Source organism: Anolis carolinensis, unplaced genomic scaffold (assembly GCF_035594765.1).
Source record: "Anolis carolinensis isolate JA03-04 unplaced genomic scaffold, rAnoCar3.1.pri scaffold_20, whole genome shotgun sequence".
In the NCBI taxonomy this organism is placed as follows: domain Eukaryota; kingdom Metazoa; phylum Chordata; class Lepidosauria; order Squamata; family Dactyloidae; genus Anolis; species Anolis carolinensis.
The window spans coordinates 1,180,627-1,199,296 of record NW_026943830.1 but is presented as its reverse complement, the minus strand read 5'-3'; the positions used below and the strand labels follow the sequence as shown (position 1 = coordinate 1,199,296).

General features: G+C 43.3%; 2 protein-coding genes across 9 annotated transcripts in view; one reads left to right on the top strand and one right to left on the bottom strand.

The window, feature by feature from the left end:
* The window catches only part of letmd1 (LETM1 domain containing 1), a 32,663-nt gene extending 19,123 nt beyond the window's left edge, over window positions 1–13,540 (bottom strand). The window contains exon 1 of one of the 4 annotated variants that reach the window (XM_062966444.1): window positions 13,277–13,540. In XM_062966444.1, the coding sequence (XP_062822514.1) occupies window positions 13,277–13,295 (19 nt within the window). In that variant the 5' untranslated portion in view covers window positions 13,296–13,540. Of the gene's footprint in view, window positions 1–74; window positions 411–13,276 lie in introns of those variants that run through there. The other 3 variants (XM_062966443.1, XM_008103528.3, XM_062966445.1) reach the window with 3 other exon arrangements.
* Window positions 8,603–18,670, top strand: part of slc11a2 (solute carrier family 11 member 2) — a 70,984-nt gene continuing 60,916 nt past the window's right edge. The window contains exon 1 of one of the 5 annotated variants that reach the window (XM_008103524.3): window positions 8,603–8,745. In XM_008103524.3, coding sequence (XP_008101731.1) covers window positions 8,706–8,745 — 40 coding nt within the window. In that variant the 5' untranslated portion in view covers window positions 8,603–8,705. Of the gene's footprint in view, window positions 8,746–13,636; window positions 13,769–18,670 lie in introns of those variants that run through there. The other 4 variants (XM_008103526.3, XM_062966442.1, XM_062966440.1 and 1 more) reach the window with 4 other exon arrangements.

Below are 18,670 nucleotides of genomic sequence, written 5' to 3'. Positions count from 1 at the left end.
GAATCCCACAGCCTTGAGCCATGGCAGTTCAGGGAGGCCCACCAGGAACCCGCCTCCCCTTCCGCCCCTTTTACCTCAGCGCCGGCCAAAGAGGGGGCTCCGGGACCCGGACAGCCCGAAAGAAGGGGGCGGAGGCGGGAAAAGGAGCGCGGCGGAGAGAGACGCAACCGCACCGGCCGCGAAGCAGCAGCACCGACGACGCCGCCGCCGCCGCCTTCATGCCGGCAAATAGCCACCCGTTGTTTCGGCGCGCGCGCGAGCGGAAAAGGTGCTGAGAAAAAGGAAGGAGGCTTCGAGGGTCCTTCAATCGGAGAACGCGTCAACATTCTACTCTGCCCACGTGACGAGTTCGGGCGGAAAAAGCTGCAGAAGAGAAAAAGACGGAAGCGGGTGCCTTCCGCCTCACGCTCTCCGCGAGACGTCATACGCGGTGACGTCAGAAGGATTGGTGTCACCTCGTGCTCCCGCCCAGACCACAACATAGCAGCTCAAGCAGGCATGGGCAAACTTGGGCCCTCCAGGTGTTTTGGACTTCCAACTCCCACAATTCCTGACAGCCGGTCTGAGCTAAAGTAACAGGATTGTCAGATACTTTATTTATTTACTAGCTTGGGTACCCGGCGGTGCCCGGGTTATTTGAAAAAGGCATTGCTTGTTTTGCGGTGTTAGGTAATATCATTAAGTGAATTAGTAACAGTATTCATGAGAAAAATAAGCCAGTCTTTGATTTCGTTTGTTATTAATGTTCCCATTAGAAAATACATAATGATGTGTGTTACGGGAAATGCTAAAGAATGTTCAAACTTTTGTACAGTGGTATTCATTTCACATGCCAGTAAGGTAATGCTCAAGATGGAGCCCTCAGATGGCGTAGTGGACTAAGTGACTTGAAGGTTGGGTTGCTGACCTGAAAGCTGCCAGGTTCGAATGCCACCCGGGGAGAGTGCGGTTGAGCTCCTTCTGTCAGCTCCAGCTCGATGCAGGGACATGCGAGAAGCCTCCCACAAGGTTGGTAAAAACATCAAAACATCCGGGAGTCCCCTGGGCAATGTCCTTGCAGACGGCCAATTCTCTCACTCCAGAAGCAACTCAAGTTGCTCCTGACACGAAAGAAAAAAAAAAAGAAGAGAATGCTCAAGATCCTGCAAGGTAGACTCCAGCAGTACATGGAACAAGAGTTGCCAGATGTACAAGCTGGGTTTAGAAAAGGCAGAGGAACGAGATACCAAATTGCCAATATCCGTGGATAATGGAAGAAGGTAGGGAGGGAGTTTCAGGAAAACATTTCGCTGTCTTCATCTCACTCGTTCAGTCATTTTCGACTCTTCGTGACCGCATGGACTAGTCCACGCCAGAACTCCCTGTCGGCCGTTGCCGCCCCCAGTTCCCTCAAGGACAAGCCAGTCACTTCAAGGATACCGTCCATCCTTCTCACCCATGGTCAGCCTCTCTTCCTTTTTCCTTCCATTTTCCCCAGCATCATGATCTTTTCCAAGCTTTCCTGTCTTCTCATGATGTGGCCAAAATACTTCAGCTTTGCCTCTAATATCCTTCCCTCCAGTGAGCAGTCGGGCATTATTTCCTGGAGGATGGACTGGTTGTATCTTCTTGCAGTCCAAGGCACTCTCAGGATTTTCCTCCAGCACCAGAGTTCAAAAGCGTCTATCTTCCTTCGCTTAGCCTTCCTTATGGTCCAGCTCTCGCATCCATAGGTTACTATGGGGAATACCATTGCTTTGACTATGCGGACCTTCGTTGCCAGTATGATATCTCTGTTCTTCACTATTTTGTCAAGGTTGGCCATTGCTCTCCTCCCAAGAAGTAAATGTCTTCTGATTTCCTGGCTGCAGTCTGCATCTGCAGTGATCTTCGTGCCTAGAAATATAAAGTCTGAAATACAGTATATCACTGCCTCCACGTTTTCTCCCTCTATTTGCCAGTTATCAATCAGTCTGGTTGCCATAATCTTGGTTTTCTTGATGTTTAATTGCAACCCAGCTTTTGCATTTTCTTCTTTCACCTTGGTGATAAGGCTTCTTAGCTACTCCTCACTTTCAGCCCAGAGTGGTATCATCTGCATATCTAAGGTTGTTAATGTTTCTTCCAGCAATTTTAAATCAAGCCTTGGATTCATCAAGCCCCACACGTCACATGATGTGTTCTGCATACAAGTTGAATAGGGAGGGCGATAGTATACAGCCCTGCCATACTCCTTTCCCAATCTTGAACCAGTCTGTTGTTCCGTGGTCTGTTCTTACTGTGGCTACTTGGTCTTTATACAGATTTCTCAGGAGACAGACAAGGTGACTTGGTATCCCCATACCACCAAGCACACCCCATAGTTTACTATGATCCACACAGTCGAAGGCTTTAGAATAGTCAATAAAGCAGAAGTAGATGTTTTTCTGAAACTCCCTGGCTTCCTCCTGGGTTGACGAATCCAAGGCTGGAGTTAAAATTGCTGGAAGAAACATTAACAACCTTAGGTATGCAGATGATACCACTCTGATGGCCGAAAGCGAGGAGGAGCTGAGGAGCCTTATCACCAGAGTGAAAGAAGAAAGTGCAAAAGCTGGGTTGCAGTTAAACATCAAGAAAACCAAGATCATGGCAACCAAACCGATTGACAACTGGCAAATAGAAGGAGAAAACGTGGAGGCAGTGATATACTGTATTTCTAGGTGCAAAGATTATTGCAGAAGCAAAGTGCAGCCAAGAAATCAGAAGACATTTACTTCTTGGGAATTTTATTGGTGGTGCCAGCTTGCCTGAACTAGAAATTGCTTCATGAGAAGCACATGTCACTTGAAAACAAAACGTCCAGCTGCCTAAATGGCCTCTGGCTTGTGAAGGTTTACATGGCTCAGACTTCATTTACCACAAGGTTCTTGGTAGTGTTCAAAACATTACAGACAGAGAAAGAGCACTGAGAACTGGGAAGCCCTGGCCCTTGAGCATTGCAACTGGAGGTCAGCTATGGATTTTGAAGAGGTATGAATAGAAGGCAAAAGAGGAAAGTGTGTCAAGCAAACTCTTGTTGGAACCGCCTTCCATCTAGAAATCTATGTCCTCATTGTGAAATACCATGTGGATCCATAAAAGGTCTTCACAGACCTCAAGACTCTACCCTTGGAAGACAATCAGACTCGGCCATGAGTGATTGCCTATGGTAAACCTGATCAAATATTCTGCCACTGTCTGGGGAAGATGGTTGTGTGGTTGAACTACTGAATAGGTTGGCCTCAGAATGGTTCTGCAGTAAGATGAATTGAAAAAACGAAGATGGAAGAGGGATGATAAAGTGGTGAGAGAAAGTCATGGTTCCATCGTAAAGAGTGACAGGAGAGGCTGAGACAAGAGGGTCAAAAGGGAGGAAACGTAGAATAATGCAGCGTGTGCAGCAAAGATAACAAAGAAGTTTCAAGTGCAAGACCTGATGACTTGAACCCGAGGTGAAAAAGGACACTTAGAGGAGGACAGAGTTCAGGCTTGTAGGATCCAACTATATTGGAAGGGAGTTCAAAAGACACATGTGTATACATTCAAGTAGTCTGTCAACTTACTGTGACTCCATGAATTCTATAGCGTTTTCTTAGGCAAGGAATACTCCAAGGTGGTCTTGCCATTTTCTTCCTCGGAAATATAACTTACAGCACCTGTTCCCTAAATTTATTGGCAGATGGGAAGAACAGAAATGTGGCTAACAACCAACACATCAATTCAAACATAACCCTTATTTGGTTTCAACAGCTTACTCCCAAGTAAATGAGCATATGATTGCAGATAACAGTAAAAATAATCTCGTTTCTCACCTCAAGTAATCAGAATCTCATTGCATTTCCCTTTAAGTAAACAACACAGTTATCTTTTACTTTGACCTTTATTCTAGCCCTCCAGACATCAGAGGTATAGCATCTGTCACGTCTCCACAGAAGTCAAGAGAGATTCCCTGCTGATACAATTGTAAAAACTGCTGAACTAGGAAAAATGGAAGAACTATAATGTTTGTGGTCAAGTCATCAGAAAACTTCTCAATCTATGGGAAAAGGTCACTCTCGTCTTCTTTCAATTCTTCATTTAATTTTAGAGATCTATAGTTGATTTTATTTACTAGACAAGTAAAACAAGTGTGTATTAGTGGGGCAGAGGTGGCAGCTTAATGGCAATTGCTTGAGTATAGTCCAGTAGGGGACAGTACACATACACATGACTGAAAGTCCTTTCAAAGATGGAAAAACACAGGAGATTCAAATATTATTATTATACCAGTGGTTCCCAGCCTTTTTTGACCAGGGACCACAGTGAAGGGATCACTTGAACAGGGACCACTCCACCAGGGACCACTTTGACAAGGAACCATTCTCCAACATTAGTACCAAAAGGGTTACAAATCAGTTTTTGGTCAACTTTAGATTCGGTTTGGTTATTTGGAGTGCTGATTCAGAAAATTGCATTGGATAGACCACATCAGCTTTAGTTTCTGATACAGGACATGCGCCGTCCAGTAGTTGCCATCTGTTTGCCCACAGAAAACCATATTAAAAAATCTAGAGCTGATGTGGTCTATTCAATGCAATTTTCTGAATCAGCACTCCAAATAACCCCAGGAACAGGCCTAAAAATGAAGACACCAAGGCGCCCCCACTTTCAGGCGCCACATGGAACGGCTCCACTTGGGGGAGGGAGGAGGAGGAGAAGCAGCAGCCATGAGGCTTGTTGTCATGCCTTTTGTGGGTAGTCAACCTCTCCTCTCCCGACATCCCTGTTGCCTTGGCACTATAAGAGAATTTCGCGAGACCAGTTGCTCTCGTTGCAATGGTGTAACGGTGAGGTTGCAGAACATATTTTAGTTCTTGGGGGGACCACTGTATTATATGAACTGAGGAACATTTTCTTCTACAAGGAGGAAAAAATCGCCCAGTTCTGCAGTAATGCCCAGATCTCATGATTTGGTTTCCATACTTTAGCTAATCAGGTATATATTTTGTTGGGAGACCACCTGAGAAAATAAACTTGATCTTGAGATTTATGGCAGAGTAAATGGTGGGTATAAATCTGCTAGCTGAGGAAATGAAAAAATAATGTGGGTAAGTGGGCCAGAGAGGAGACATAATCCTTTTTTGTAACAGGAATTCTGATCTTTTCCAGATCACAAGATTTGTAAATAGTTATTGCTGGCTGTGTTATTGATCCAGCCTTACCTTCCCCCTACAACTAGCTCTGTACACAGATAATTTACATTTCAAATCCTGCTGCTGTCTACTCAGAGGTTAATCTCATTTACTTGAATTAAGTTTATTTTCAGGGGAACATAGGGTAGCAGCCTGAAACGTAAGTAATATTGATTTTTGGTTTTGTTTAGTTTACTTATTTATTTCCTGCTTTATCTCTCCATACAGAGACTTAAAGCAGTTCACAATCAAAAACATAGTTCTGAGTACTTTGCTCTTATTAACACCTATCTTTACATTACATTACCACTACCTCACTCATAGAATAATAAAATTGGAAGAGAACATATGGGCCATCTAGTCCAACCTCTTGCCAGGCAGGAAAAGCACAATCAAAGCACCCCTGATAGATGGCCATCCAGTCTCTGTTTAAAAGCCTACAGGGAAGGAGTTTTCACCACACTGAGGCAGAGAGTTTCTTTGCTGGATAGTTCTTATTCAGTTGCATTATAGTAAGCTGTGAACCAGCTGGGTGTGTTTAGCTTTGAAAAAGAAGGCTGAGGTGGAAGATGAAAGTCATGTTAAAATATGTGAAAGGATGTCTCAATGAGGAGGTGACTCAAGCAATACTGCTGTAAAGACCAGGACAATGGATTCTAATTGTTGGAAAAGAGACACCACCAAACATTAAGAAAAACATTCTAACAGTAGGAGTTGTTTGGCAGTGGAAAATGCTATCTTGGAGTTTCATGGAGTCTCCTTCTTGAGCAGGGGTCCCCAAAGTACGGCCCGCGGGCCACATCCGGCCCATCGGAGCCATTTATCCGGCCCCCACGGTGGTGGCTCCTTCCTCCTCCGCCAAGAAAGGTGCATGTAGTGTGGAGAAGGAGGAAAAGGCACATGCCTTTCTTATCTCCATCGCCCCACAGGCACTTTTCCCACTGCTGCTGCTGAGGAAGGGCCGCACGGGGCGAGGAAAAGGTGTGCGGCTTTCCTCCCTCACCCCAGGGGCAGCTTTCCCACCATCGAGGAAGGGCTGCACGGGGGGAGGAAAAGGCATTCCTCCCCCGCTGTGTGGGGCGCTTTCCCGCTGCCGCTGCTGAGGGAGGCAGCGGGAAAGGTGAGCGCAGGGTGAGGGAGGAAAGGTGCATGGCTTTTCCTCGCCCTGCACTCACCTTTCCCGCTGCTGCCGCCGAGGAAGAGCTGCACGAGGCGAGGAAAAGGCATGTGACTTTCCTCCCTCACCTCGCAGGCAGCTTTCCCGCTGCCGCCGTCGAGGAAGGCAGTGGGAAAGGTGCGCGTGAGGTGAGAGAAGTGAGAAAGGCGCACGCCATTTCCTCGTCACGCACGCAACTTTCCCGCTGTCGAGGAAGGGCCTCACGGGGCGAGGAAAAGGCGTGGGCCTTTCCTCCTTTCCTCCTCGCTACCGCTGAGGAAGGCCTGCACAGAACGAGAGAGGAGGGAAAGATGCGTGCCTTTCCTGCCTCCTCGCTCACCTTGCACACTCCTTTTCCTCCTCCCTCACCTGGTATGCGCCTTCCTGCAATGGAGGAGGCGAAACAACAATAGAGGCATGCCTGTGGTAAAAGGTAGAGGGCTCCCGTTTTATCTTGCCACACAGACTCCCTCCTTTGCAGCCCTGTCATGGATTCATTTTTCTTGAAGGCTAGCAATTTCTTCCAACCCTGATTTTTAGTGTATTATTATTGTTGTTGTTGTTGTTGTTGTTGGTCAGGGGTGCTTTATGTTTTGGTTCACAAAGGGAGAAAGGGGTTGGACTCTATGGCCCAAGGGGTCTCTTCCAACCATGTTTATTATGGTGTTGTTGTTGTTGTTGTTGTTGTTGTTGTTATTGGGTGGCTATCTGTCAGGGGTGCTTTGATTATGATGTGATGCACAAAAGCAAAATGGGGAGGGAGTAGATGTCCCAAGGGGTCTCTTCCAACCCTCTTTATTATTTTGATGATGATGATGATGATTATTATTATTATTATTAACATTGAGACTGTATTTGTTCCTTTTTTGTTTTTGTTTTTACTTCAAAATAAGATATGTGCAGTACGCATAGGAATTTGTTCATAGCTTTTTTTTAAAAAAACTATAATCCGGCCCTCCAATGGTCTGAGGGACCGTGAACTGGCCCCCTGTTAAAAAAGTTTGGGGACCCCTGTTCTTGAGGTTTGTAGGTAGAGACTGCATGGCCATCTGTCAGGAGTGCTTTCATTGTGCATTTCTGTGTGGCGGAATAGGGTTAGACTGGATGGTCCTTGTGATCTCTTTTAGCTCTATGATTCAGCAGGGTTAGACAAATCCTACAAGGCAAAGCCAGCATGACCAATGTTAATTGACTATCAGTAATGTAACTCAACAACAGAGAGTCGAGACTTCCATGCTCACATTGCAGAGAGAATAAAATTTGCTGTTTAGTCCTGAGGTAGAGTAAGCTGACCCTCACTATCCAGAATTGCAAAGAGGATGCAATGTATCTCTATGCCCTGTTCCATATACTTTCAAATACTACACTACCCCCCCTCCCCCCGGGTCACACATGAGGGCATCTTAAAATAGCCATAGAAGATTTCCTATCATGTGCCAAACAGCTGCAACTTCCAGTTAGTCTACTGCAGTGGTTCTCAACCTGTGAGTCCCCAGGTGTTTTGGCCTACAACTCCCAGAAATCCCAGCCAGTTTATCAGCTGTTAGGATTTCTGGGAGTTGAAGGCCAAAATATCTGGGGACCCACAGGCTGAGATCTACTGGGTCAACTGGGGTGATGTTTCATAGATGACCGTGCACCCATATTTGCTTTCCAATCAGGTCACAGATCATCTGGCCAACTAGGCGTGTCATGATTCATGGGACCTTTACGTGTTTGGTTTTTCTTATCAGAAACAAAGACCAGAACTCAAGAGACTGGCTGCTGGAAGTCTTCTAGTCAGATGGCTGACAAATGAAGTCTTCATGGGCCATTCAGATCAGCAGTGATTGTGATGCACTTTGTGTTATATTGATCTGCCTAATGGGACTTATCTGCCATGGAAAATGTTAAATGGTGCCAAGTTCTGATCTTAATGAGTGAGAAAAGAGAAAACCCACCCACAAACAAACCAGTCCAATCAAGTGCTATCTCATGCACAAATTGGAATGCTGCCCCATGTTTAATGAAATGGTTTTTAAACTTCCTGCACCGTATCAGTTATGGTTGTCCAGAAACAGTTCTGCTGTGTCCAAGTCCAGGGCTGTCAGATCTAGGAACAAAGTCCCTTGTGCCCAATTAATTTCTAATTAAGTTATATAATAATTTTCAGGAAACTAGAAAATGGTCTGTACGTCTTTAAAAAAACACAAGCAAAGGTATAATTGGTTTCTTAGAAATTTAAAACCACCCTGCCCATTACCAGCTACAAGAAAGGGCAAGTCCACAAAGTCCTTATCAATCTGGGACACATGTCTATATATACAGTGAAAGAGGAGTAGAGTTTTTCATGTTGTGTGGTGGAAGCTGTGGAGTAAGGAGTTAACGCTTTCTGTATAATGCCTATCAAACAGCCTCCCACACTGAATTGTGAATTGGGTAAGTGCTTTTAAAAAAAATGGGCTGCAAAGAGAAGTCCAAGCTGAGATGAAGTCTTCTATCTGTCTCTTAGAGGAGTGGGCTTCTGCTATAGTATTCAGCTTGGCACAAGGTTTTTGCTCACCTCGGGTTATTTGCATGGTTGGAACATTTCTGTAGTCTCTCACATGGAATGTATTCATTTGATGACCATTTAGTTTAACAGTGTAAACAGTTACAGTTGTTAACCTCAAAAGACATGTAGTGTCCAGCTGTTAAAGAACAAGTGATGCATTTCCATTGTAGAAGGAATGCATTTTGACACTACTTTACCTGCTATGGCTCAATGCTATGGAATCCTGAGAGTTGCATTTCACACGGTGTTAGTTTTGTTAGTGTGCTTTGCAACTACAACTCCCAGGATTCCATAGCCTTGAGCCAAGGCAGTGAAAGTGGTGTTAAACTGCAATAATTCTACAGTGTAGATGCACTCAAGGATGCAGTGCATCGTTGCTGGCTCTTACTGATCAATCCTCTTAGGTTTGATAGATGGAAAATGGAACAAGGGTCCCACTTTTTACTCCTTGCAGAGAAAGAATTGCAACAGATGCAAACACTTTATGACATTTCTCCTTTTGCACAATGGTAAGAACCTTGTTTCTTTTTCTTTTGATTTCTTGATTAATAGCAGCCTACAACTTTCTCTATATATTTTCTGCCTTATTCTAAAGTTAATCCAATTTGGATTTGGCTATTGCTTGCAGTGGGATCACCTGGAAAGGAAATCAATCCAGGTGTAAAACTTAAAATCATCCTCAGAGAAGTAAAAAGTTGTGTTCTTTTAAAATTAGAATTCTAAAATACACATTTAACTGGGTTATACATTTAAAGTGTCAACTGTTGTTTTTAAAAATCTTAACTTTCCCTCCAACTGTAAACTTGTTCCTCAGAATAAGTATTCAGATCATTGATCAAGTTATTAATGGTTGAAACATTGGTTGAATTTGAAAGGTACGGAGATTAATTGTGACCATTTGACCAAAAAAGAGCAATGAAGGTTTTAAATCAAATGGAGTGTTCTGGGTTACGTCTTATTAAAATGTTTCAATTCACGACACCTTTTGGCTCAAGAAATTTTTACATGACCCCAGGTATATTGGTATATAAAATAGGTATAAAGTTCAAACATTTGTTGATAATAAACCAGCATTCATAAGGCTTACTAAACAGGCTGATTTTCCTTTTTATGACGTATAGCTGAAGCCTTTTCTGTAGCAACTTCTGTAAAAACTGCACATTGTTGCTAACAGATTTGTGTAAATGGATGGCATCCAGAAATCTTTTACTGTTGTTAATTTTTTTGTGATTCCATCATTGAGCAAAGAGGGATCCTGTTTGGGACTGGGACTCATAGTTTTAGAAGCAGTGTTTTAGGCAACATCAGCAATGATGCGTGGGCAGCCTCTTCATATATAAAACACTCAACTTCAAAAGGATGCTAATAAACATCAAAAGTAGCACTGATAGTGAACTCAATCCCCTTGTACGCTAATCAGTGCAGTTGAGAGGTCCTTCTCTATGTCCCCTGACACTCACAGGTTCATCTGATAGAAATATTGTGTTGTTTTACCATGGTCCACTGCTTTGAGTCTTGGTATATAGAAAGTGGTATATAATAGTGTATCCCAACCAAAATAATTTTTTTCTTGGTGCTTTGGTTTTTAGGTCTGTTCTTGGGGTTATTTGGGGTCCTGATTCAGAAAATTTCTTTGGGTAGACCACATCAGTTCTATTTTCTTCAATACAGTTGTCATGGTTTTCTATGGGCAAGCAGATGGTGACTGGTATATGGCATGAGCTGATAGGGGAACACTGGTGCTATTTTTTTGGAACCAGCAGGTCAAATATACCCAGAAACAGGTCTAACATTTGAGGCACCAAAATGTATGTTGGTCAGTGATATTATTTTTGATCTGTGTTTGGTTTAATCAGTAGATACAGACCCCATTGATATAAAACTATAAGAAAGCGATCATTTTGATATTCTGTTGTTTCAACAGATTTAAATAATATCACACTTTCGACCCCTTGTCCTTTCTGTTTCTTTTAGCTCTCAGTCTAAGCATAGTTTTTCCTCTAAAGACCTCATCCCACAAGGGGAGAAGGCAGGTGGAATTGTCTTCTTTTTGTGGCATTCCGTCTTTAAAGAAGTTGGAGAATTTATTCATTCCCATCATGCAGGATTGCCTTTCCTCCTTTTTGGCTCAACCATCTGCTTCAGTTCCTATCACATTGGCTTCTCCAATTTCAAGGAGACCTGCACACTTTTTAAACCACTTATTTCAATGCATTGAAAGTGCAAATCGCGATCACAGTTAATGAAGTACAGTACAACTCTTGTAATGCAGTCTCTCAAAGGAACAGCCTTGCTTCTTTTTCTTTCCTTCTCAACTAGCAAAGTTCACCACTTTGTTTCAAAAACCAATAGGGAGAAGAGTTTTCCTGCCCAAAGTGGAAGCATGATGGTGACAGAAAGAGGGGTATTAGCAGACAGCACACCGTATGAACACCCACACCATAACGTCACAGAAGATACAAATCAACCACTTCCTATCCCAAGAAATAATTCCCGCTTATAAGCATTCCTACACGCAGGGAGAGGAGAGAAGTCAATTCCAGACTGTCTTTCAAATCCACCCATTTCTACATGCTGCAGGGACTGAGTCCTCCAGGGAACCCATTGAATGGGCCATGTTACTTGATGGGCTCTGTGGGATTCCAACTTTGACAGGCGTAGAAACATAGGAAAACCTCCATCTGATGAGGTCCTAAATCTACTTAACAATGGGTTGCTGTGAGTTTCCGGGCTGTATGGCCATGTTCCAGAAGCATTCTCTCCTGATGTTTTGCCCACGTCTATGGCAGGCATCCTCAGAGGTTGTGAGGTCTATTGGAAACTGGGCAAGTGGGGTTTATATATTTGTGGAAAGCCCAGAGTGGGAGAAAGCGCTCTTGTCTGTTGGAGGCAAGAGTGATTGTTGCAATTGGCCACCTTGATTATCATTGAATAGCCTTTCAACTTCAAGGTCTGGCTGCTTCCTGCCCGGGGGAATCCTTTGTTGTGAGGTGTTAGCTGGCCCTGGTTGTTTTCTGTCTGGAATTCCCCTGTTTTCTGAGTGTTGTTCTTTATTTACTATCCTGAATTTAGAGTTTTTTAAAAAAAAATACTGGTAGCCAGATTTTGTTCATTTTCATGGTATCCTACTTTATATTTATTTATTTATTTCTGATATTTCTACCCCGCCCTTCTCCCCGAGGGGACTCAGGGCGGCTTACACAACTGGCAGGATCACTACCAGTATATCATAATACAATAAAATAATAAAACAGTTAAAATAGTTAAATAACATAATAAAAATACAATATATAAAAGATTTAACACAGTGCAACGCTGAATATACAGTAGAGTCTCACTTATCTAACACTCGCTTATCCAACATTCTGGATTATCCAATGCATTTTTGTAGTCAATGTTTTCAATACATCATTATTTTGATGCTAAATTTGTAAATACAGTAATTACTACATAGCATTACTGTGTATTGAAATACTTTTTCTGTCAAATTTGTTGTATAACATGATGTTTTGGTGCTTCATTTGTAAAATCATAAGCTAATTTGATGTTTAATAGGCTTTTCCTTAATCCCTCCTTATTATCCAACATATTCGCTTATCCAACGTTCTGCCGGCCCCGTTTAAGTTGGATAAGTGAGACTCTACTGTATATGCCAATCATCCATCAGACCTTGTGCAAGAGCCTTAATCCAATTCAATACTAATCACATAAATGCAACGTTCACACTTGCCTCAAAGAGACAAGAGTTTTTTCTCCTACCCTGGACATTCCACAGATACATTCCACCCCACTTGCCTAGTTTCCAACAGACCTAATAACCTTTGAGGATGCCTGCCATAGATGTGGACAAAACGTCGGGAGAAAATGCTTCTGGGTTCTGAAACATGGCCATACAGCCCGGAAAACTCACAGTAATCCAGTGATTCCAGCCATGATAGCCTTCAACAACTACTCAGCATTTTTTGCTTCTCGGTCCACTACTCAGCACCATCTAGTGTTCAGCCTTGCATGTGCAAAAACATTTTGAATCTTCTAGAGATCACCTGAAGGCATCTTCCAAAACATATCCATGTTGAACAGTTTGATAAATGATGATGATGATGATGATGATGATAAACATAGGGCAAGGCCTTCTCAACGGAACTCCCAAACTGGAGAAATTGGACTGACACAATTCCTACTTTCTTTTCATAGACAAGTGCAGACTTCTCTATTCTGACAGGCATTTGACAAGCGACCACACAAGGTCCACTTTACACAATTCAGGCTTTGAATCTGCAAGGCCATTAAAGGCTAATCAAGGTGATCAACTGAACCATTCACACCTGCCTCAGACAGACAAGACTTCTTTCTTCCAGCCTGGACTTCTCACCGATATATAAACCCCACTTTCCTAGTTTCCAAAAGACCTCATACCTCTGAGGATCCTTGCCATAGATGTGGGCAAAACGTCAGGAGAGAATGCTTCTGAACATGGTCATGCAGCCCAGAACACTCCAGGCAACCCTGTGATTCCAGCCATGAAAGCCTTCGACAACGAGAGTCAGATGTCTTCAGCATCCTTTGCAGTAATTTCCCCGCACAGAGTGAGAACAAGAAACCCACAGCTTCCCACTTCCTTTCTCAGCTAAGCTAATACTGTGAGCCCAAGTTTCCCTTGACTTGGAAAATGTGTACCTCTACCCTTTCCTAGCTCTATGGCCGCCCCAGTCCTTTGAAGCATCCTCCTTTCCCAGCTGCAGGGCGGCTCAGTGTCCTTTAGGCGAGCTCCACCAGGGGGCGCGCTGCTAAGGGCGGAAGTGGCCGCTCTCTTCCCGCAAAGTCCCATAGACGGCGAGCGAAGGGGCGGGGCTTGGTGTTCTTGCGGAGCCATGGAGCGGGACAGGCGCTGCTGGAAGTGGCCCTGAGGTGAGAGAAAAGAGGAAAGGCCTTTCATTTTGGGGGTTTCATATCTCTGCGGGCATGAATGGTATATTAAGGGCGAGGGAGGGAGTTTCTATTTAGGTAAATGCCACTTAGGGGTGTACACGTGTTTAGTTGTTCGTGTGAATAGGGTTGCTAGCCATCCAACACGTGTACAGAGACTCTAGTAGGATGAATCCAAGGGCCAGAGCCTTTCAAGGCTAGGGGGGCATATACACTGTACAGTTTGACCCCCATGGCTGAATGCTATGGAATCCTGGGATATGTAGTTTCCCAAGGGCTTCAGACCTCTCTGCTTAAGAGTCCTGAGATTTGTGGTTTAGTGGGAGCCCAGCACTCTTTGGCAGACAAGGCAGAAGACCTTGGGAAACTACAACTCCCAGAATGTGCTGATACCTTAGCAAACTACTACTCTCAGGATTCCATTGCACTGAGCCATGGCAGTTAAAGTGATGCCAGGCTGCATTCATTCTCCAGTGTAGATGCACCCTTTCTTTGCAGCGTCCCCTGTTTACTGTATATAGGAAAGGCTTTTCATTGTGGTTAAGAGGAGCAGTTAGCTGGCATTTCCTTCCTTGTCTTGCGATGAGTTGATCCCTGCATTGGAGCCTGCTTTTTCTAGGGGTTTTTGGCGTCACCGTATAACCACAGGATGGAAACCGACACCTACCTCTAGCCAGTTAAGCCAGGGCACTGTTGTATTTATTGATTTCCTTTATTCATTGATTTTTTTTAAAATCCTGCCTTTCCCCCAATAATGGGACAGTACTGCCTCCCCGGCCGGGTTTGGGAAGTTGTTGCCGTAGAGCCTTCTCATTGCTTAGCTCTGGAAGAGGATATTCAATTCTTTTTGTGTGTCTTGAAGTCCATTCTGACTTACTTTGATCCTGTCATGGAGTTTTATTTTGGCAAGATTTGTTCAGAGGGAGATTGCTTTTGCCCCACTTTGAGGCTGAGTGTGACTTACCCAAGGCAAATTAGACTGCATCTATAATATAGAATTAATGCAGATTGACACCACTTTGACCACCATGATTAATAATAATAACAATAATAATCATCATAGAATCATAGAATAGTAGAGTTGGAAGAGACCTCATGGGCCATTCAGTCCAACTCCCTGCCAAGAAGCAGGAAATCGCATTCAGAGCACCCCCGACAGATGGCCATCCAGCCTCTGCTTAAAAGCCTCCAAGGAAGGAGCCTCCACCACAGCCCGGGGGAGAGAGTTCCACTGTCGAACAGCCCTCACAGTGAGGAAGTTCTTCCTGATGTTCAGGTGGAATCTCCTTTCTGTAGTTTGAAGCCATTGTTCCGTGTCCTAGTCTGCAGGGCAGCAGAAAACAAGCTTGCTCCCTCCTCCCTATGACTTCCCTTCACGTATTTGTACATGGCTATCATGTCTCCTCTCAGCCTTCTCTTCTGCAGGCTAAACATGCATCATCATCATCATCTTTATTTCTAAACTGCCCTCTCTCCCCGAAGGGATTCAGGGCAGATTATACACACAAAAGGCAAACATCCAATGCCTCAAATGAGTACAAGGTAAGGTAAAGGTTTCCCCTTGACATTAAATCTAGTTGTTTCTCACTCTGGTGGGTAATGCTCATCTTCATTTCTAAGGCGAAGAGCCAGTGCTGTACGTAGACACCTCCAAGGTCATGTGGCCGACATGACTACATGGAGCGCCGTTACCTTCCTGCCAGAGCGGTACCTATTGATCTACTCACATTTGCATGTTTTCGAACTGCTAGGTTGGCAGAAGATGAGGCTAACAGCGGGAGCTCACCTCATTCCCCGGAATTGAACCACCAACCAATCAGCATCTGAGCGGTTTAATCCACTGCACCATCAGGGGCTCCTTACCTAACAACAGTAAACTTACAACAAAAGAATTAAGCATCGAAATGAAAATAAAACAAAAACAATCCAATAAGACATAATAAACTAAAACATGCGTTAACATTACAACATATACCGTAAAAGCAATTAAGATACCATTACATTAAAAATGGCTAAAACCGGTGTTCATTTAAGATATATTGTAGCAGCCATATAATACGAGTGGGTTAGCCAGCGTCCTAATGGATCAAAATGTCCTAATCCTCCTTCTCTCCCTACACTAAAGTTCATGGGTGTATTTTCAGAAGTTTCTTAAAGGAGAGCATATGGAGAGGAGGAGAATTGTTATAGAATCCTGGGATTTTCAGTTTGTTGGGGCACCAGCACCCTTGGGCAAAGAAACCTTATAAACTATAACTCCCACAAACCTACAGCATTGAGGCATGATGGTTAAAGGGATGTCAAACTGCATTCGTTACACAGAATATATCACACCTTCATCCTCTTGTTTATTCGATTTCAGCGCCCGAAAGCCTTAGCTGACTTAACCAGCTGTTAGGAATTTTGGGAGCTGAAGTCCAAAACAGCTGGAGGGCCAGTGTTTGGGAATGACTGGTGTAGATGTTAGATAAAGAACATTCATCCTCAGAGGGGGGCAATGGCAAACCTCCTCTGGACAAATCTTGCCATGAGAGGCTCTCCTATAAATCCATGGCTGAGCAGAGATTTGAACCCAGCTCTTGGGAGTCCAAGGTTCAACCCACACTTCCTCAGGCTGTCTTTCAGAGAAAACTCTTCCTGTTTAGTTTACCTGGCCTTTGCCCTGAAGTGTCGGCCTTCCTTTTTCAAGCATCTGGGAAATTACTGATACGATTGTATTTTTCCAGCGCAAACCTGGGCAGTAATCGCAGGTGAGATCAATGGAGGCCAGGAATCCTTCCCTAAACCAAACAGAGTTGCAAGGCAGGATGACCCACGTTCCTGTTTAGTTTTTACAAAGATGATAACATTTTGCCCCTTCCTTCCCTCCCTCTGCTTTTTCACTAATCCCTTGCTTATCCTTCCCTTGTGTGAGTCAAAATCTTTCAACGAAGTCCATCCCAGATTTTATAAGGGACTAGATAGAAAGGGGGCACTCTGGGAAAAGTCAGCTAGGTTCTGGCCACTGTTTACATGTGACTTAAAGACATTTTACAACCCATTCCAGAAGTGTATTTACTTGGACTCAAGGCCGATTGATTTGCAGTGGGATTTATTTCCAGGTAAAGTGTATTTAGGGCCAAAGATTAAATTGTCCTGTTTAGTCTGTTAGGCCTGATGCCTTATTTTGGAGACCCCAAGTATGCTGAGCATATATCATGCTCCACAACGAAAATCTCCATTAATAAAGATGGTATATCTATAAACAGTGGACAATAACAATTATTTAGCCACTGATGTTCCCTCTATTTCATCAGTTTTATACTTGTTTGTTTATGCAATGCTTTTGACACAAAATACATACAGTAGAGTCTCGCTTATCCAATACTCGCTTATCCAACACTGGATTATCCAACACATTTTTGTAGTCAATGTTTTCAATATATCGTGATATTTTGGTGCTAAATTCATAAATACAGTAATTACTACATAGCATTACTGCATATTGAACTACTTTTTCTGTCAAATTTGTTGTATAATATGTTTTGGTGCTTAATTTGTAAAATCATAACCTAATTTGATGTTTAATAGGCTTTTCCTTAATCTCTCCTTATTATCCAACAGATCTGCTTATCCAATGTTCTGCCGGCCTGTTTACGTTGGATAAGCGAGACTCTACTGTAAATATAAACAGTGGACACATTAGAAACAAGCTGGCCGGATTCAAATTTTTATTCAGATGAGTGCTGTCTGTTTTCAGTGATTTTAACTGACTTTTAATTTTAATGTTATTTAAATTTTTATATCTTGTAGAGTTTAAACTGTGGAGTTTGTTTCCAATCCAAACAACTTTTGAAGGAATTGAAAAAAACATTTTGAGGCTATGGATTCCTTTGCTATACAATGCAATTTTTTAAGCCCTTTGCCAAAGTGATTTGATACATATTGATAGTTTTGATATGTACATGATGTTTTACTCCTAGCCAACAATGCTCTGCCATTCATTTTTCAGGTGTTTTTTAATGGTATCTTTTGGAAACAAATTCTACACTTGCATTTTTATGTGGTGAGCCGCTTTGGGTCTCGGTCAAGAGAGGAAAGTGGGATTATGATCATCATCATTGCCATCATCTGTTTCTTAGAGTTTCCCAGAGGCATGTGGCAAGACCAGAGTTACGCAAATTGCGGCTCTCCAGATCTTGCAGGATGTCATCCCTGGTTTTAATTGCAGGGGCTGATGGGGGATTGCAGTCCAACTTTGCCAGCCCTGTGCCTCAAGGAAGCTCAGGAGCATAGGATATTTTAGCTTCTTTTGAACCAGTGATAGACTCAATACCTATCTCAAGGGCTTCTCCAGGAAAAGCATTAATCATGACCTCCATAAAAACTATGTGGGCTAGATCTTCTTGTGAAAACATGCCTCAGTGTTGAACAGCAATTTCACAGTCTATAGGCAGACAATGTATTTTGCTCATTTCAGAGAATTACTATTTGGGCAGCTTTATCAGGTCCATTTTCTGCCCTAAAGCACTCTGGATTGCTAAGAAATCACCCACATGCCAAACAAAGCAGAAACAGACTCAGAAATGGTTAAAAGTAAACTTCTAGTTTGAAAAAAAAAAAGTGTGTTTTATGTCAGGGTCATTGTGAACTATTTAAAAGGTGAGTCACCTGTTTCTGTGGCTTCTGGGAAAGCTATTTTTTGGCAGAAAAAGTAGTGGTTCCAGGACTAGACGTTGTTATTATGTCTGCTTAATACAGCAGTTTTCAGAGCTGACAAGAGGGAGGGCCTTTTCTGTAGTCCCCCCCCCCCCCCCCCGCCCCTGGAACTCTCTCCTGAAGGAGATTGAAATGCCCCCCATATTCTCCTCTTTCAGGAAACAATTAAAATATACCTATGCTCCC